We start from the raw sequence: 21660 nt of genomic DNA, 5'->3' as shown, positions 1-21660 counted from the left end.
TTCTTTTGTATCAAAACCCACAGTGGGTTGATCTATGGAGTTGGCCCTGCTCTCATGTGTATGCTCAGGTGTTGATTTCAATGGAAGAGAACCTGCTGCTTTGGATAGGTAGAAAAGGAAAGAATTCCACACTTCATCCATTTTTATGGCCCTCATTTAAATCACTGGAAATGGTATCTCTGAATTTAACATTTTCCCATTGTTACTGAACTAATTCTCCAAGATATCTGTACTTTAAAAGCTTGTGTGTGAAATCCCCTTGTTCCAGCTGCATGTCCACTCACATATTGCTTGCAATCAAACAGGTATCTTTTCAACATGGGTGTCTTAATTTTCTGTCCAGGAAAGCCCATTCCAAACTTCCCATTCCAAAAATAATAGCAATGTTCAATCACATTTTATGAAAGCATCTTAGAATTTATATAAATAAAACTAGTGTACATTTCAAAGAATGTATAAAATGCTGGCGTTTTGCTTTTACTGCAAAGATCAAAGAGCTGATTAAAATTAAAATTTCATGAACTTTAAATTATGCATTTAGTCATAAAAAATATTAAACCAAAAAAATTTAAAGCAGCAGGTGTACCTTATATAGTAAGATTAAGTTTAATATATTTTATTAGCTTAAGGGACACAGAATAACTATCTAATCAGAACTTCAGGCATGCATTTACATAAATATATTAAATTAAGAAAAGCAATTATACACTTAAACATCCTTTTGTCTAAAAAAATCATTAAATCCACAGATTAACAATAAATCCAACTCTATGTATTTATCACTTCCAGATACAACTGTTCCATTTCTCAGATATTACACAAATACATTTGTTAGAATTTATATGCATTATACATATATTATATATTACATAATAGTGTGTATACATACATGGTGTTCAATAATATAATAATAATTTGTAGTTTTTATAGCACTTTTCATTTGAAGAGCTCAAAGCGCTTTACAAGGATTCATTTCACTGATTTTTAGATGGAAAGTGGAGGCACAAAGGTGCAATTATTTCAGGTTATATAGAATTTGTGACAGACAGTAACTGAGTTCTCTTCTTGTGAACTTCAGTCCTGCTGTCTCCCTAAAAGGAAATGTACATATAGCATATGTAGACTATGTAGGTAGACTTGCAAAGACTTGTAAGGTCTCAAACCAAGAAAACACTTAATTATTTTAATAATGTTAAGCACATGACCTCAGTGAGACTCATATGCTTAAAATTACTTGTGTGCTCCCAGCTACATTGTTGCCTGTATATGCTTAGTAGTATAATACATTTTATAGAAGATGCTTAAACCTAGTTTGAGTGATATTTCTAAGCTATTTTCCCACATTTCAAATGTACATACAGTACCTGACAGCTACTATAAAATAAAACTAGTTGAACGGGGGAATGTCACAACAGTAATGTTCTCAAGTGACAGAAGTTTGTTACTTCCTTTTCTGCTTGGCTCCCATTACAATCTAATTGTTCTCAAAGGGGAATTGAAGTTTTAATTCTGCAGTATATTTTGTGGGGTACAGCTAATAGCACTTCTGGATAATTCACAGGGTAGGGTTACTGCTTCTGGTACAAATGGAGACCACTACAAGCTACATCTGGTGACTTAGTGCCAGATGGTTTCTGGCCTCAGTATGTCTTGATATGAATTAAATTCATTCTGCACAGTTTTGACTGCCTAGAACATTTTCTTTTTAGCAGCTCCTCCTAGGAACATTCAGAAAATGGGGTTGTTTGTTAGTGCCTTGTGATGCACAACACCCTTTTGTCCAACTGTAAAATGTATCCTACATAAAAAAAACCTGTCTCCAAACCAGCCAACTCTCTCTGCCTTCTTTCCACGAATACTGTGAGCACAGCCATTGTATATATTCACAGGCTTTAGCTGATGCTGCCTTGCTGAAATTTCCTGGGAATTTAAGCACTTTTTCATTTAAAATATTTTTTACTTTTTTACTTCATTGCAAAATGAAAATAAATAGGAAAATCTCATAGACCATAAAAGAAACTTTACTAGATGATACACTGGAGCCTATTGATAATGTGTAATAAAACATTTGTCAGACGTAAGAAATGTCTGACTTTTTGTTTAGGAAGCCTGTCTGTGTACAGTAGACAATAGGTGGACACACATTATTTGCATATAACCCAGAATATTAAATATTTGTGAATGTCTGTAGCATGAAATGATCACTAGATGATCCCTTTTCAGTCCTGAGAGCCCTGGGAAGCAGCTGAGTCACTCAGCTTACACATCAGCTGATTGCTGGACACATTTAAAGAAGTATTAAGAAGTCTGGCAGATTTTGTGTAAATGCTGGCAATACCTATAAGGAAACCCAGAGGACTGGATGTGCTCTGTAGGGCTTTCTGCAGGGCTGGATCTGCAGTCTCATTCCAGCAAACACTGTCTAATGACTGCAGATGCAGACACTGAGAGGTCATGTGAGCACTGATGTCTGAAGTTAAGATCTTCTGCCAGCTAAGTGGATATCTTTTAAGGACTTAATCCTATAACTAATGAAGTCAATAGGAGATTATCAGTTGACATCAATGGACTTGGAATCAGGCCCTCAAAGATTAAAGTAATCCTGTACTAAGCTTTCAGGTGGCTTCTGCTGCTTCACACCTATATCCCAAAAAGTACGTGCCTTATTTCATTGAATTACTCTGTTGAAAACAACAAATTATTTTTTGAAAAACGGTCCTAAATTTTTTCAATGTCTCCAAAACATTTTATCCTGAAACTTTTAGGGAAATATATATTTATTCCTTTTTTGTAGCCAGAACCCAGATTATTTGGTACAAATTTTCTGCAAATTTGAATTTGAATAGATTTAAAAGGTTGGATGCCTTTTTGGTGAAAACAGTGGGTTTTTTAAATTGACAAAATATTAGTGAATTTTTAATATTGCAAGGTGGAAAAAATTAGTTTTCATTTACCTCTGGTCTTCCTTCTGGGTTTTTTCCAAGGCAAAGGTCACCTTTTAAGTTGGAAAGAAGATCAAAATGGTATAATTCCTAATTAGACTGATACACAGGTAAGCTAAAGATACTAAATTAAAATGCATTAATGTCTTTTAAGGAATTTACCTGATTAAGGAAAAATTAGCAGAACAGGGTATCCTTGGACTTGTTTTTTCCATGTAGAACTATTCTTATAAATGCTTATTTCATGGATGCAATTAGAGTTACATGTATGAACACTCATTTTTACCATAGTGTGACTTTACACCTGTGAAATTACTTGTCTATATTTTCAGAATTTCTATTTTGCATAATTTTACAGGAAAAGGTTCTTGTTTCTAAACCCAAGTTAGAGAAAATATGTACTGAAAAGCAACTTTTCATCATCCCAGGAATATTATTCTGCTTTTCAGGTAAGGCAGCTGATCACTGGATTGAAATTGGTAACTTTCTGATAAGCACAGTGACTGCTCAGTGATGAAGTGATTTCTGCCTTCTTCCAGCTTCAGTCTTTCTGTGCCTGTGCCTGTGTGAGGCTGGTACCTCTGAGCTGTAAATGCCCAGCCAAGAGCCAGTGCTAGAAGTCACTATAAAATAACAAAAAGCTGGGGAATGACCAAAAGATAAAAGCCTCAGTATGCTGGGAAGCACTTTTGATGCACGTCTGTCAGGCAGTTTCAAAAATAATAAGCACCTGCAGCAACCAGCAATTGTTGATGTTTGCTGTGGGTCTAGAAAGGAAGGAGCTGCAAAGCCAAATGTGGACAAGTGAATGTAAGAAGGAGATAAACAGAGGTATCATGTCAGTGATACAGAATTTGTACTCTTATTTATACTTAATTTACACTTTGTTTGCATGAAATATAACAACGTGTGGGTATTTAAAGGTAAAAAGGGTTTGGATCTCTGTCTCTGACAGTTAGCAGAAGAAATTTATTCCCAGAGAGGGAGGCTTTGAGTTAGTATTTCTTATTGGACGCAGTAGAAAAATGAGTTTACTGTTTTTCTGAAATGGAGTGAAACGATTTGGAGCTGATTTCGCGTAACATCTTTTTGTCTCCCTATTTATCTACAGAGTAAAGATGTTTCTCCTTATATTCCAGTAATATGCCTTCTTTCTGATCAGTGGCATATAAAAAGAGAAAGATGAGTTTTCTGCCCTAAAATAATAAAGCAGGGGTTTAAAAGTAGCAGACATCAGGGAGAGTCATGTTTCTTGCAACAGGTACGTTTGTTCTCCTTTAGCAGCAGAAAGGCTTAAAGAATGCTTGAAATGTACAATGTGTTGGGAACAGAGAAGGCAGTATCTCTGAATAAAGGAAGAAATGAATGGAATAAAAGATTAGGAGAGAGAGACATAGAGACAGAGACAACTTGAACACATACATAAAATCCCTTCTGGAGGCCCTTATCTAATTGCCTCATTTATCTAGTTTCATTTATAAGCTCAGTTTTATTCTGGGACACTCTCGGAGGTTGTGTGAGAATGGCTGCAGAATGACCTAACTGGCAACAGGCTTTCTACAGACTCCTTTTTTTTTCTTTTTTTTTTTTTTTTTTTTTGTATGCCAATTCTCAGGGCAATTACTGCAGTTGCCCTTTTTATATCAGCATCTTGGGTGGTTAGGCCCGGGGTTTGCTCACTCTTTTTAATAGTATAATTTCTTTTGATAAATAAGCAGCTAGGATTTTTTGTGTCTTTTTTTTTTTTTTATGAGAATACTTTTCCACTGGGACTTCCTATGTACATGTGGGCTTAATGCAGATGCCTGCTTTCACACAATATAAAAGATGATTTAAAAATTAGTCAAAACAGTTTCACAAACTATCTCCCCTTTCCCTCTAATCTCCACTTAGATTACTTTGTAGTTTTGAAGTTTTTATGCAATGACTCAGAGCAGAAATTGTTTTTTAAATAAAACAAACTGAAGTATTCTGCTTAAATTTTGAAAGTGATTTTCTCAGTGCAGCACAGTCAATGTGAGTTTTTGCTACTGATTTGAATGAAGCCTGGATTTAATTCTTAGCTCTTACTGGTGTTTTGTTTTCTGATTTCACTAATAAACTAAACTGTCTTTATTATTAAGAACAAAACTCTAAGATCATTGTTTTCTGTTCTCCACATGACTGTGGCATATACATTATTGTGAATCTTCAATTTAGGTGCCATCTGTGGTATTTTTTTAAGGAACTAAGCAGTGAGAAAAGAACTATCACATCTCCCCAGCTGGTTGTTGAAAATAACGTCACACTGGAGTTAAAGTTGGGTTTATTTTAAAATATATTTCATTGAAGAAAGTGTTAAAGATGTTATCTCTGTCATATATTTAAACGTTGCTAAAATACTTCAGCGACTTTCTTGCTTTGCTGATTATGAAGAGTGTAATAAAACCGTGCTATGTGACAGATTTAGACAGCTGGCTCATTCATGAGAAGTTCACATTTTTGTCACCCACGTTGAATAAGGAAAGATTAGATGCTAAGGTCAATTTACAAAAATGGTTGTCAGGACATTTTTTAATTGTAAAACTTTTTGTGATGGAATTCAGGGAAAAGACTAAAGGCAGAAAGCAGCGGAGACAAAGAGCTGCTATTAACCTACAGATGCTACCACAGGGTTCATTTTAAGATTGGTCACACTGCTTAGCCAATGAAGTGTTCGTGTGACTATAAGGGACCACCCTTTTCTGGGGTGAGAGGGCAATTTGGTCTTCATGCTCATTTAATCCCAAGATGTCTTTCAATGGACTGTCAGTTGAATCTACATTGTGCAAAATTATGCATGCACTTTTTAATGCAGAGCATTGTTCTCTGAGCACTTAACCAAGATTTCTCAACCAATTTCCATTTGGCATGAGGTCACTCAAAACCCAGGCAAACATATATGGAAGGCAAATGTAACTGTCTGTTCCTCAGAGCTGGAATGTGTAAGGACACAGAAATGCAACTATCAGTTATGCTGTAATTACAGATTTAATACTAAATGAAGACTGACAAATTTCTATAAGGGAAAATTTGTTGCATGTCGCTGCCCTGGAGAGGTGATTTTACTACTGGAAAGTAATATGGGAAAAGTCTTTTTGGCCTTTTTGACTACAGTGTTGTCAATTGTTGACGCATGAGCAGCTGCTTATAAGGACCACAGGATGTGCACACTGTGGCTGCTGTGCTTTCTTTTCTTAGGTGAGATTTAAAAAAAGCTGTAGTAGGTAGTTTGCAGGTAGTGCAAAGGAAACCTGATAGTTCATAAGCAGTGAGCAAAGAAACTGCCAATAGAGCTGGAGATAAGAGGGCACCAGTTCTGCCCTCTTATTAATTAATTAATACCTTAGAAAACCTGACTACAGCATGTACACCACATTTATTGATACATTTACAAAGACTCAGTTTTCTGTTAGCTCTCCAAGGAACATTTACATTTAGCACTGCATTTGGCAACAATTGCTGCATGTTTTGTCCAAGTGACACCATGCACAGGCAGCATGTGCTCGTCTGAGCTCTCGCCCCAGGACACTCTGTTCAGTGTGACATTGGCAGAGTCTACTCATGTATAACCTCTTACACTGTCCTGCTACAGTGAAAATCCCTTTATGGACACTCTTAACACGTGTTGTAATTTTATTATGATTGGTGTTTGCTTTTTTTCTCATCCGGCATAAATGAACACAAGTTGACACGAGGGTACATTTCTAGATTAGATCCACAACACGTTAAAGTGTGTGTGTGTTTGCTCTCTCTTTCCCCGTCTTTCCAATTAAGTTGGTGAAAAATGTAACTTTAGTATTTTACAGGACATGGTAAAGCTGTCTCATCTAGGTGATGTCTATATTATAAAAATAAAATAAAATAATATAAATATGTAACATGAACCCAGTGCCCATCGTTAAATAAAATATATGATAAAAAGCAGACCTTCTAGGATGACTGGTTTTGAAATATGCGAATATAATTTAATTATTAAACACTTGAAACAATCTTGATATTAAGCTGCGATAACCAGATTTTTGCATCTATGCTAGATAAAGAAATAACATTCTGTAATAGAGTTACATTGATGAAAGTGAAGGTTACAGTCTTACAATGAATTGCCTAGATAGGAATGCATTAAGCAGTTCTGAAATACTGTCTCATGATGTAGGTCAGTTTACCTTAGGAACTGTTACAACTGGATTTTATTAAGTCCAGCAGTTTATACAGCGATGTTTGAAAACTGCTTTCTCACTGCTATAATCAGATAGGTGCAGGAACGAGATTTCTGGGATGTCATAGAAGCCATTAAGACATCAGGAAAGTCCTTTGACAAAAATGTGTTTTACAGTGGAATAGCTTCGTAAACTATTTCTCATGAAGAAATAAATATTAAAAAAGATTCCACTCTCTGTAAAACCATATTTGTGATAGCGGCTGCGTGTGTATGTGTGCACATATTGGCTATCAGGACGTCTGTGGAGACGTGCAGGAATATTTACACACATACAAGGGATTTTTCTGCACATTTGTGGATATTACACTTAAATTAATGAAGGAAATCAAATCACCGGTGTTTGTTGCAGGATAACAGTCTTTCAAAAATGACAGGGTTCAAAAGAAATGCCCGTTGAAAGTGGAGTTTCCAAATAGTCCCAGAAACTATACAATGTAGCTGGTTAGATCCAGCAAATAGGATGTCATGTCTAGGATCTGATCAAGAATACCTGCCCTTGTCACTCTTCGGATGTTTCTATCCACTTGTTCACACTGGGGGCCGAGATAGCCTTTTTTACATAAGCATTTATTGGGCCTTACACAGACACCTCCATGTCGACAGGCTGGGTCACATTTTGCTGTGGGTGAAAAAACAGTGGTTTTCTAATTTGTTTAGAACATCACAAACCAAAAAAGATACAATACACATTCATTAAGAGCATTTCTAAGCTTGTCATCATAAAGCATATAAATTAAAAACAAAATAGGAAGGATGAAATATTAGAAGTTTTGAAAGCAAATTTTTTAAAGTTTTAGAATATCAGCAGTAGGAAGCAATTTTGTATGTCCGAGAGGACATCACCTGGAAGAGACTGATAAACTCAAATATTTTTAACTAAACTCTGATATGTTTAAAATGTCCAATTCCCATATTCAGGTTTCATTTAGGAATCTCAGGCAAACTCCTTTGTATACTCAGACTTCTGCACTACTTTCCTTAGCAAAGCAGACTACACCTGACCAGAGATTAACTCCTTTGGCTCTCTAATCACTTAACGCTGTGACCAAAACTGAATTTCTTTTAGAGAAAAAAGAGCCAGAGTATTTTTTCAACCATTTGTATCAGTTATATAAATTCCAAAGCTTTCCCCTGTCTTTAGCAGATGCCTGAGAACTTATCTACAGAGTTCTAGGTTAATCAGCTTGCTTCAGTTTTTCAAATTTTATTTTCTTATTTGGCTACTATTTTAAATTGTGGCCTGTGTTAGCAAAACTAATAATCTTAAAGCTGTAATTTTTTAAACAAAACAGATTATTCAAGACCAATTTATGTCCATGGTGGAGTCATTTTTTATTTTTTAGTTCCACTTGGACAAAGGCTGTGGAATGGGCCTCATTCTCTAAATGCAGGAAGGCTCTGATTGCCAAGTTAGGAAAATTGAAGCTGGGCTGTTTGGCCAGATTACCTCATCCATTTCTCAAACCTGCCTTCATTGCTGGGTTGTTGATGGTCAGCTCATGACTCTTTGCCAGTAAGGTACGATATTAGTGATTAATTCATTTCATTTCATTCCAAAGTCACTCCTGCTCATCACGAAAAACCTGGAGGTTGCTGAAAGCTCAGACAGAACCACAGCCTCTGAGACAGTGATGGCACAGCTGTGGCACTCCAGGCTCATTCACCTCACCCCTTCACTGACACACCCATCATCTTAGTTTGATCACAGTCACTTTTCCAAGTGACTTTTAAAAACTAAAGCAACAAGATAGGACTTGAAGAAATCACTGTAATAATGGACCACAATAATGTTGATTATTATCTGCTTTGTGGTAAGTTGTACCTAGAATTCTCTTTAACAAACTGGAGCTATTTAGTTTAGTAGGATCAAAAGCAAGAATGTACCAAAACTAAAAAATCTGCATTAAGTTAGTGAAGTGCAAAATATGCAACAGTGACCTGCAGCTCTGATGTACCATCTTTCCTGACAAGTCACCTCTATTTGACACTGACAGTGATAATACTGCAAGTGGAAGGTGAATGTCCAAACACAGGACATGTATTGACTGCATTTCCTTTCATTTTATAACCTTGGTGAAAAAAAATAAGAATGTCTCCTATATGTATGTTATTAGTTGCATGCTGCACTGGCTCACAATGCATTAGGTGTTTTAGCAGTTGCACTCATCTAAAGACTTATTGTTCTCCTACAACTCACGCAATCAGTTTTTTCTAAAGTCTTAGAACTGGAATCCAATATATTGGTCAATATTTACTGAAAGTTTCTCTGAGCAAATAACTAAAAGCCAATTATGACATGTCACTGTTTTTTCACTTGTTGCTATGAATCTATATACAAACCCGTTCTGCAGAGCTCTCCTTCCCAGCCTTGATTACAGCAGCATTTTCCTGTGGGAGTGCAGTGCCCATTCCTACAATGCCTTGAGCATTCAGATGTCAGTATCTGTGCAGGCTGAGCTGTTCTTTTGCATTCTTCAGGGACTAGAGGCCTGAATAAAACCATAAAAACCACATAAACAATTAAAAGTCGGGATTAAGGAAAAAAAAATTTGATTTTTTTATTAAAGGCCTGATTCTCTGCTATGGTATAATCAGTGGGAGAAATCGTGAAATTTCTTTTTTCCTCAGAAAAAACAGTAAGCATAAACATGATATGTTAGAGTACAGCAAAATACAGTGCAATTGGCTATTATTTCATTTAACTGCCTTCAGAGATCTTCTACAAGATTAAACAATAGTCCTTGAGAATTACTGAAGTGTGAACCTGCCAAAACTAGCCTGCTGAAGGTTTACCTTCACAAAGCTGCCAGCTTACTGCAGCATCTGATGGTGTCTTTTTGCATTTCTAGCTGATCTGGATTTCCCTGTTGTATGGTGGGAAGAGTAACCTGAACAACTTTTATGTCACACACTATGACATGTGTAATCATTTTGCAGAAGTATTACCTGTGTCTACAAATTCAGTTTTACACTGCCAGATTTTTATTTCCGAATTTTCATGGGATGATATTTGGATTGTGCATTCTGGATGCTTACTTAGGCATCTGAATATCAGGAAAAACTTTCACTCTGAGAGTGAACAAGCACTAGCACAGGTTGCCTGGAGAGTTGCGGAGTCTCCATCACTGGAGATACCCAGAAGTTGTGCGGACATGGTCCTGGGAAAACAGCAGTAGCTGTCCCTGCTTGAGCAGTGGGGTTGGAGCAGGTGCCCTCCAGAGGTGCTTTCCAAACTCAGCCATTCACCATCAGCTGATTCTGTGGAATATATGCACGAGGGAAGTTCTAGTTCACCTGACTGATAGTATTTCTGAATTTTTTGGTTAGGATGATAGGATCATCAGAAGACTCCAGGTTCCCAGTTGAGGTACCTCGTTTTGTCTCTGCAGTGGGTTTGATTGCAAAGGTATAAGCTTAGAAAAGAATTTCAGTGATCTAATCAAGTAATTGAATAGGAGCATCATGGAAAATTAAGTTAATTAGCGACAAATACACAATTACTCATACTAAGTTTGAAATGTGCAGGATGAAGGGTCTAATGGTTTTGTGGAGAGCTTAGAGAAAACTTGGCTAAGTGTCCAGCTGGAATCCAAACAAACCAAAACAAAATAGTTTGAGATAGAATAGAACAGAAAATAACATTGTTTGTTATACTGACATCAGTATTACACTCCCAATTATATGCAAATAGCTGGAATAGCCACTTGTGCACTGATTACCCTGTCAAATATTAAATTCCTAGATTGATGCTCTTGTGTGGAGAAAAGGATAGTTTTGGAGCTTAAGAAAGAATGGATATGATGGAGGTGTGGCAAACTGTGTCAGAAAAAAAAAAAGAGGAGGAAAATTGGGCATTCTTGTTTATCTCCCATTTCAACATCAGAAGAAACATCAAGGCAAAAAAATTAAGCTGAAGAGAATAAAATTAACTAGCTGAACTGATGGCTTCTAACATATGAAAAGATATCAGAAGTCCATGCTCTATTAGGATTTAAAAAAGATATTTCTCTGCACAATGGGGCCATTCAAAATAATATTAAGGTAAAAATAATTTTTTAAAAAATAAGCACTCATACCTAATACCACTGAAGTCCCTCACTAGCTGACTGGGCTTACATTTCCTCCTCTCATTTTGGCACACATCTTGTTAATGGTCCATTACAGGGTTTCTTGCATTTTTCTTTGAAACAGAGTAATACAGTACAGGCCCACTGGTTTATTTCAGCATAGCACTTTCTCTGCTCAGTCTTAATTACTACCATGATTATTTAAACATCCACACACAAGAACTGGTTCCCCAAAGATGTTAAGGACAGAAAGAATGTGTAGATGCTTCTTAAGTGGAGCACCAAGTCATGATTTCCAAAGCATTTCTGAGAATCAGACTGAAGGTCCTGTATTATTTAAGGGCTTTGAAACATGTTTTGACACCTTTGGTGCAGCATATTTGAAACCCTTTCAGTTTTACTGTTTACATATTTCCACAGCTGTCTTTTAAATATAATGCATTATTTTTTTGACCTGTAAGGAATTCCAGTTCTGTAGTAATGAGTGTATTACATACGATCTGGTTAAGAAAGTTCCTACACTTAAAAAATTATATGCAATATTCATATGCAATACTACTTTGGAAATGGTTCTAGAAAATAATATGATTTTCAGTGGAGACTTGTTGAGATTTAAAGTAAAAAGATCTGGCTTCTAATTCCTACATCTGGGGAAAAGAAAAATCTGCATTTGAAATTATTTCTGTATAGCCATCTGCAGAGGAGGCTACATTCTTTATCTGTCACTGTTAAAGCCTATTTATTTCAAGTTACTTTAAATGGGAGGGTTCTCATTTTCTTGCTCAAACACAAGTACTGTACTGTGATTGGCAGGAAGCATAACCTCAGGCTCCTGGAGCATCTCTTGGAAAAGAGCTTCAGTGGCATATCTTTAGCAAAGAATGACCTCATAAGTCACAAAGGTATTTTATTTGGGATGGTAATGTTTTATTTTATTAATAGGTGTGAAGTATTTATCTAAGATAGTGCTAGAATATATGGTTCTTTTTGTGTGCAATTAGGAAGGCAGAATTCACACTTTTTTGTATCCAGCCAAGCATGGCTTGTCACTTTTATGATTTAAAATTTTCTACCTCTCTTGGTACTTGTGAATATAACCTTGCCTTTTATTCTACCATCAATCAATAACTTGCACTCATCAGCCTTGGATAATATTTGTTAATGGTGGGGTGGAGCAGAAACAAAGATGGAAAAAATTCTGGTTGGCAGGGTGCCTTAGGAGAAGAGGAATACAAATGCAGCTGCAGTGGAATCCTTGTGTGTGAGAATTGCTGGTTTTGCTTAGCTGTACTCTGGGAAAAGCCACACTTCTTTCTCAGGATTCAAATGCTGCTCTGGGACCAACACATATTGAGAGAAAGTCTCTGCCGCACAGTGCTCACACTTTGCATTCTTAGGGCTTGAAAAGGGTGGAAATTTTCAGGCTCAGCACAAGTTGAAGTGAATCTCACAAAGATAACATAAGTCCTGAAACTGACTGTTGGGACTTGATCTCTCCCACACTTAGACAGGACTATGATTTTGTTTATATAACCAGTGCTTCGCTGTGTCTCCTGACATGGAAAATGGAGGGGAATAGATGGAGCCACACTCTGGGCTGGAGAGAATTTTTTCCTTGTATCCCTCAATCTATAAAACTCTAAAGGGTACAGCTTGATTACTCTTACAGTAAGCACTATTTGGTCTGCAGAAAGTCAGCCAAAAATGTAGCTGATAATGACTATTTATATGGTCTGTACAATTCTAGTTATCTTAAAGAGCTGTTCATATATACAGTACAGTACAGTATATCTTGCTTGTTAAAACAGGCTTTCATGAAACTGTATAACAACTCTAAATGTATGGAACATGGAGGAAAAGTTGTACTGGGGGCTGGGGCCCTTGCTGGATCCCTTCGCTGACGTGTGCAGAGCTGGGAATTCTTGACTGTACAATGTGTAAAATAATTTTTGCTGCCTTACCATAGCTAATATAAGGAATCAGCCTCTGCTGTTAGTGTAGAGGCATATAAAAGTCCAATGTATTTTAACAGATTGAAACTCACCCTGGCATTGGTCAGGACTTCACACTTTCTTTAGCGCATCTCTTCTCACAGCTCCACTAAACACACAGAGTGATTTAGTTGGTATATGTGCTGTCTGTAACTCAGATGTGCATAAATCAATGCAAATGGAGGGCCAAACTCAGCAGTAAAACAATGGTGCTGAACAGAAAACAATTCCTCCACCAGGCTTTTGACACAAAATCAAAAATCTCCACTTCCTCACTGAAGTAAGAAAAAAAGCTAGACAAAATTCCCGTATGCTCAGATTCAAATAAGAGACTCTGTTGTAGAAATCCTGATAAAATATATATAGAATTTTATGCTTCAATTACCTGCACATAAGATACTAGGAATTAGAATGATGCTTAAGTATATCACCAACATTTGTGCATTAGTTGTTGAAGTTTTTTCCTTTATAAGGGAAAATGTCAAGAAAAAATAATTTTGTTTCACTCCTTGTCATAACCTAAATTTACTACTTGTCATAGAATAAATACAGCATCTCTTCAGGTACAGCTTCTAAAATTAAAAGGTATACCTTTAGTCCTGGGAGAAATGCCAAAAGCTCATTACTTGTCTCCAGATTTACTACATGGGAATAATGTGGAAAAAACTCACGGCTTTTAAGATTTAAACTCAGCAGCATATCAAATTTATTCTTATATGGTATACTTGTTCATGACCTCTAGTCTTAAGAAATTCTGTCATGTTTGAAAACTAGTCCCTAGTGAAGCCTGTATCAATGTTAATAGCTAAGAGGTCAATGCAACTGCTAAACAGTTTGTATTACTGTCAGGGTGGTCATGAAAACAACACCTGCTGCATGAGCACTTGGCAGCTGGGTCAACAGGCACTGTGGGAATTTATCAATTTAGGGGGCCACTTGCATAACACTTTGACTGATGAATTGGGAAAGACTGGCTTACAGGGCTAAAGCTGCTCTATTATGTGTGACTTTCTTTAGGATGGCAGAGGCTTCCTGCAGGCTCCAGAAAATAAGCAAAAGATAAACTGAGCTGTTTTTTTCCTTATAAAGTGATAAAAAGTGAGAACTCCTTAATAGCCAATGCTAGAAAGACTTTAAAAAATGGGGAAAAAATCCGAAACCAAAACAAAAACTTTTACAGTCAGTGAGCTGTGATGTGATTGAAAAAAATCCTTAGGTTTTTCCATCGTGGTTACAAAGGAGTTTTTGTGAAGTACTTCTGTAAAGTGAAACTCTCTAGACTGGTATTCGCAAAAAGCTCTAATTTCTCTTTAGTGTCTCTTGTGGGAATAGTAACTGCATGTGGGTAGGTAAATGAGATAAGAATTTTGCATGCTCCGGCTAAACTAAACATAATTAGACATTAATTCTGGCTTTCCATTCCCTCAAATGACTTAAGGGATAGTAACTTTCTGAACAGAAAGAAATCATATGGCCCACCTGGGCTGGTGAGGGCATTCACCAACAATATTGGCTGCCTCTACAGAGAGTTTCCAGTAGGAGCTTTGGAGTTTATCTATAACCCATCAGAACTGAATATCTTGATACAGATTACTCTAAAACTGTGTGTTTCCAGTTCCATAATAATTAAATTCTCAAACAGGGCTGCATTTTCATAAATGCTTTTCTTCTGTCATACCACCAAACACTCCTGACTCATACCAAAAAATAAAATCACTAATGGTTTTCTAAAGAGCCTGAACAACGTCAAAATGAGGCATGACCTAGATATTGTCCCTTCGTGTTTGAAATCAGTCTGTTTGGAAATGCTCTCCGACAGCGGAAATCCCAGAAGGTGATGATGGAAAGGATGATAAGTGGAATTATATACTCTGGAGGGGCATGAAAGAGGAGTGAGATGGTTTGAATCAAGTTCAAGTTTCAATCCAACGGGAAGCAGCTATTCCGGCTGTTGATACGAAACACATTGAAATCCAGATCTATAAGGTGTTATAAGGAGAGGAAGAGGAAATCTTCTTCTGTGTGCAGGAACACTTACTCAGGCTCTGCCCTCTTTCATAAAAATCACCTGTTGGTTTCAGTGAACCATCCTGGTCAAAACAATTACTCATTCCCTTTGGAATCACCGTATTGATGGTGGCAAACTCTTAAAGCTTCACACTTAAAACTTCACATGGGATACCGAACTTCTTTTAAATGGAAAACCTTTGCATTGTCTGTCATTTCAAGAACTCTTCTCTGAATATCTTTCCTTTAACCTGTAATTTCCTTAGAACTAAACTCATATTATCATATTATAAGTACTCTAAAGGAAGACTTACAAAGCCATTTGATGGCTGCTCTCCCACCACCCAAAGTTTATTTTCTTACTTCTTGGTCGGGTGATAATGTTTAAATTACAGACTGTGTGGACCTATCAACAGATCTTACTTATTTAAATATTCATTTTCACAGTTGATTTTTTCCTCTCATCATGCTAGAAAAATGTTACTTTTTCTTTTCTAATGGGTTTGTCTCCTATTTTCTCTGTTATCAACTAACTGGAATCTTTGGACCTCTATATATTTTCTAGATCACTGTTTACTTAATTGTTTTTTTTTCTTTTGAATCAACCAATGCTTTTGTGATTGATATTAGTATGTATTTGTAGAAACAGAAAACACAATAGAAAAGTTAGGAAACAGAAAGTAGAAAACTAAAAAAGGTTTTGGTTTTAGGTCACAAAAACAATTTCTAAAATGCTAGTACTTGCACTGACCTTCAGAATATCTGACTAACCCTACCTTTTAGCTGAGGAAAATGTAAGTCTTTCTCCCTACATTTTCTCACTAGTTCCAGTCCCTGGAAGGTAGTGGTAATGGGTTTTTTGATAATCATCAAACAATGGATATATTTTTCAGAGACACAATTTTAACTTAAGAACTTCTTCTCTTAACTGCCAGTTTAACTAATTGCCCAATGTTGGTTTTCTGTGCTTGTAATTTTTAATGTTTCCCACATCTCCTCCATCCTCAAAGCTAAATATGCTATTAGCTGTACTCTTCTCTCTATGGGATTTTTGGTAATAGGTAGTATATCTATATTTTGCAGCACTTCACATACTTTGGGATTTTTTTCATCACTTCATTATCTATGAGCTCTCAAGCCCCAGTGTATGATTGTAACAACCTTTTTACAAAGAGAAGGATTATTTCACTCTGTGCTTTTGATGGGAGTCTATTTAGTTATTGACATGAAGTATTTGGAAGAACTGAACAAAAGTTTTACTGTGGTACCTGGAATTCTGTGTTTCAAACTGCTTTCATGATTTGTGGGATTCAGAACCTCTGTGTCAATCAAGTTCATCAATTTGTCATATATCATCTCAGTTTAACACCTCATTTCTATGATATCTGAAGGATTGTTTTAGGGTGTGACTTTCCCATTGCTGCATATTGAAGTCTAATGCAAAGGGTTCTCTGGATTACCCTCATCTTCTGATCTTCTAATGTTTTAACCTGCCCACTCAATTTGATTTTTTTCCCTAGTGGTAGCAATATCCAGGTAGTAGATTTCTGTCTAATCCTACATTTGAGACAAAAAAATCAGGGTCATGGTTACATTTGAGAACAACTTTGATTACACAGTAGTTTTCTACAAGACAGGGAGACATGGCCTCAAGCTGTGCCAGGGGAGGTTCAGGTTGGACATGAGGAAGAATTTTTTTCACTGAAAGCATTGTTAAGCATTGGAATGGGCTGCCCAGGTACATGGTGAAGTCACCATCCCTGGAGGTGCTCAAGAAACAACTGGACATGGCACTTAGTAATATAGTTTAGTTGGCATGGTGGTGATCTGTCAATGGGCTTGATGATCTTGGAGGCCTTTTCCAACCTTAATGTTTCTGTGGTTCTAAAAAGATCAAAAGAAATCAAATCCTGCACCTTCATGTAATGTTTATTTTTCAAAATAAAAGAATAATTTTGTAAGCTTGCAGCAGGTTACAAATGACCACTAACAGAAGAAGGTTGGATTTGTGTGGAATTATTAATTTCCAGCAAAGGGTTACTGCAAGGAATGAAAAGTTTGTTCTTTTACACTGCCCCAGGCGTGGAAGGTTCTCTTTGCAAATCAACAAATCTGCCAGGGGCCACCTCTCACAGGGGTTTTTTAATAAGTAATGAATTTCTAAGACATGACAAATCAATAGTTTGATGATTTTATTTTTACCTGCTTCTCATAGTCCACCTGTATCATCTTTACTTTGTGTTCTAGAAAGTTTAATGTGGTAGGGTTTGTGTGTATCTTTGTTGTATTGGTATGGTGCACAACCATAAGCAACAAAATATTAATATGAAAAAATATTATCTTGTAAAAAACAATATTTTGTTACTAACATTTCATATGAACATTTGCCAAAGCCATGGCATTCTAAGTTGTTTACATGGGTGATATGAACTTAGCATGGAATGGCAAATAGAGCTGCAATGCTCTTTTGTGGAAGTAACTCATTATCTTATCCCTAAAAGATGCAATGGTGTGAGACTGAAAAACAAAACTCAAAACTTTGCCTGAATGAAAATCATCCCATGTTTCTAAGAAGTGTTACCAAAAATGATATGCCTTTACCACAGTCTGTTTAATCTCAACTGTGTGCCAATTTACGAAAGTATTTTATAGTTTTCTGGTTACTTTCACCAGTAACCAAACACAGTCTTGACCCTTTTCCATACATGAAAACAGCTAACCATGAGTGCAATGGGAGGTCTGGCCTTTCAGGTATGTCAGCTGAAGACCACCCTACTGGAAGAGGTAACAAGAACAAAAAGCTGAGGTCAAACAAGGCAGCCCCATGTAATTAGATACTAATAGTGGATTTAGGGTGTAAAATTCACTTAAAACCATACACCAACAGACTAAACAATCCCAGGAAGAATGGCAAGTTTTGTTCTGAAAAAATGTTTTCAATACCAGAAAGCATAAATAAAACATACATAATAACCTTGACTGACAGAGTGCACTAACCTGCAGTAACATCTGCTTCCAAATTATTTGCTATAGTTTTGGGATAGTACAATTATAAAACACTGAAACTCTACTGTAACTTAGAGTACACCATGCATCTAATTTTATTACTTTCTTGTTGTATTCACTTGTTATCCCAGTAACAATGTTTAGAATTTAAGTCTGACAAGAAAATAAATTCCTCTCTTTACAGCAAAGCCAAAAATGGAAGTCTAGCTGTATCTGATACTCTTGGAGGAACATGCTGAAGTAGATGCTGAACAAATAGGCAGCTGCTTTTGCAGAGTATAATGGGGCCAAAGCAATTATACAACAAACTTCATTTCTGTTGGCTGTTTCATTTAGTGCTGATTTCTGATACTTTTGCAGGATGGATGTGCTACTTTTACATGCCAGAACTCGGTCTGATAGAGCAGCAAGATCCATCATGAAGAAAATGGTATTCCCTCAGCTAAAGTGAGTATCTGCTAGTCATCAGCACCTACTGCTGCTGGGGCCCCTGGGTCATGTTGGCAAGTGGCTTTTTGCAATCATTCCAGATTCCTTAATATTTTCATAGGTCCAGCTGCTCTGCAAAGATCACGTCTTGAGGAACATTGGTTTCATTATTTTCATTATCCTCATTTTACAACTGGTAAATTAGTCTAAATAATTAGACAAATCCTATTAATTCCATGTCTTATAAACCACTTGAGTGGGATTTATAAGCCCTTTGGAAGCAGTTTTTTAAGAACTGTTAAAGAATTCTGTGTGTTTCTGGCACAGAGTCCAAGGACAGAGGATTTCTCTCCTTGGTGCTCCCAACCTGCCCTGGGAGAGACAGGTAAATGCAGGGGTATGGAAGGATGTTGAATACTAGTAAGCAGGGACAACTTACACCTGCTGAGGACTGAGTGAGTCCTCTCTATTATTCTCCATTGATCATTTCATGTGTACAACAGAAGAGATGTTTGGGAAAGACTGGACTAGTCCCTTAGGGCTTACTTATGGCAAAACTGACAATAGCTAGGACTGCCAAATTATTTTCTGTAGTTGCTTTTCAGTATACAGAGCAGGTATTGTCACACAGTGCTAATCTTTGTAGCCAGCTCCTGTTGTGGACTGTCCCACCCCAGTGGCATGTGAAAGCAGCAGCACTGGGGAGAATTCCAGCATCTGCCTTCCACTGATGCTGTGCAACTTCTCTGCTACTTATGAGTCATTTGGCTTCAGGACTACCAGCAGCTTCTCTTACCTGGACTGGTCCATGTGGTTCCACATTAAGTGGGTCTACATCTCTATGAAAACATGCTGAGAATATGCATCTAGGTGGGAAAGTGGGCAATTTTTAGCATAATGTCAAAGCATAAAACTTTTCAGAAGTTAGTGTTGGTTACCCCTCTGATGTTCTGATATTCACTTCCCCTGAGACAGTGAATCTATTCTGCTTGCTGCTGCTGGAACATTTGCTTTTAGGGAGACCCCTGCATTGAGAATTGTCTTTTTTATTGATTATCAGGATTGCATAATTCAGCCACACAAAGAGAACTGCAGTTACCTTCTGGTTTTTAACCCATTGAAGGAAAGGCTGATGCTAAAGGGAAATGCAGTGCTCACCTTTTAGGGTCAACAATCTTGTAGAGTTTTCCACTGTGAGGCTGTGTCATACTTTTACTGCTTGATAATATGTAAATTTCACCTGTAAGGGAAAACAGTGCAATAAATTAGTTTTCCTTTCCTAAGCTGTCAAATACATGACTTTTGAGATCTGGTTGTATTTGCCAAATGAGATTTTAAATCTTCAGAAAAAGCACTCCTTGCTGAAATATACAAGAGAGTCATTGCTATTTGAAAATTTATATAAACTTTTTCCCCAAATTGATGGTAAAATGTGAAAATATTCTATCATGGAATTTATAATGAAATTTTCTTCCATGTAGTATAGAATTGGTTAAAAAATTGTGAGGAAGGGAGAAGAGGGGGATCAGTCTGCTCATGCAATATCTTTGCCCCTTAATTCTGTAATGTTGGGAATAAAAGCAAGTATATTATACATTGTGTCATAGTGAGTGACAAGGTTCACAGCATGTGAGACACAGTAAGGACCTCTGCCCCTTCCAACAACACATTCTCTTCTCAGTTCTTCCAGCAAGGCTGCTGAGGTGTAGCTGAGAGCAGTGTAGACAGCTTTGGCAAGGGACAGATAGCCTTCTTTTTAAACATCTGCTATGATTATTAATACTTCAGTGGAAATTACTGATAAGCCTTCTGATTTAAGAAAAGTTCTTTTAGTATTTACCTAATTCATCTTCTCCAAATCCCAAGACAGGGCCTGAAAAGAAACCTCTACATGAGCCAGTGTTGCCAAGACAGAGGGGTTTCTCTTGCCACTGTTTGGTTGCAGGACTCTGTTGCAGCGTTAAAAAATTTCTATATTCAAAAACACATAAGACAAATTGTTATATTACATTTTGAACAGAGAGTTTTCATTGTCCAGATTAATTAGTAAACACTTGCTGCAAGTAGCTTCATAGATACATCCTTGCAGTTCATTGTCTTACGATTTCCTGCTCATTATTTTCCAGATTTTTAAAAGCCATCCAGTCATTCAAACACTGCAAAATTAGGTTCAAGCTATACTATACAACCATTTGTGAATATTCAGCTATTTGGCATGGGAAAACTGTGCCTATTCAATAAAGAAACAGTCATGTTGCTCCATCAGTGATGTTTCCATAAAACACTGCAATTTTTCAACATCTTACCAGTGCTTTTGGAAAAGAGTACCATAATTAACATCTATTCCCACCACAATGTAAAAGATGCATGTAAGCATATGTAGAACTAAAATCTTAGGAGCACCATGATAAGAGTCTCTTTGTACTTTTTCCCAAGGATTAGGTATGTTCTGTATGTCACCATTCATTAGAATGCTGTGCTATTTTATGACCAAATCTAGAATCTAATCTGCATTACCACACTGCTAAACTGGCAAAGTGACACAATATACAAGACTGTTGGTGTTGCTTTATACAGGCAGCTGAGTGACTAAATACACTTTACATGCATTTTGGTTCAAGGGTGAGTTGTACAAAACCTACCCATTGCGGTCTCCAAACACGTAACTTCCATAGAGTCTCTCCGACTGGCAGCCTCGATAGACAAACCCACCAACCAGGGATCCACTGCTGAATGGCTTGAATTCTAGAAGTGAAGGCTCACTCTCTAAAAAGGAACTACCGTAGCATTAGATCACATGCATTTTCATATTGATGCACATTTATGAAAATGTTACTGCTTCAGGAAAAGAGATTAATTCCATTTAAAGATTCCTCACGATTCAAGATGGGTCGCCAGAAATGAGACCAAAAAAATCAGAAAATTACAACAAAGTCTGTTTGTGAAGCAGTCCATTAGAGATTTCAGTAGGAGGGGCT

The 21660-nt window shown here is 36.8% G+C and overlaps 1 protein-coding gene across 1 annotated transcript in view; it reads right to left on the bottom strand.

Annotated features, from left to right (window-relative positions):
* Window positions 1–602: 602 nt before the first annotated feature.
* The window catches only part of HHIP (hedgehog interacting protein), a 74724-nt gene continuing 53666 nt past the window's right edge, over window positions 603–21660 (bottom strand). Inside the window, exons 9-13 of the mRNA XM_085058159.1 lie at window positions 21325–21448; window positions 20523–20653; window positions 19841–19922; window positions 9523–9671; window positions 603–7801 (exon numbers count right to left, since the gene is read on the bottom strand). Of these exons, the coding sequence (XP_084914285.1) occupies window positions 7608–7801; window positions 9523–9671; window positions 19841–19922; window positions 20523–20653; window positions 21325–21448 (680 nt within the window). The 3' untranslated portion in view covers window positions 603–7607. The remainder of the gene's footprint in view (window positions 7802–9522; window positions 9672–19840; window positions 19923–20522; window positions 20654–21324; window positions 21449–21660) is intronic.

Source organism: Lichenostomus cassidix, chromosome 4, assembly GCF_008360975.1.
Source record: "Lichenostomus cassidix isolate B80296 chromosome 4, HeHo_3.0, whole genome shotgun sequence".
In the NCBI taxonomy this organism is placed as follows: Eukaryota; Metazoa; Chordata; class Aves; order Passeriformes; family Meliphagidae; genus Lichenostomus; species Lichenostomus cassidix.
This window is presented reverse-complemented; position numbering and strand designations above follow the sequence as displayed.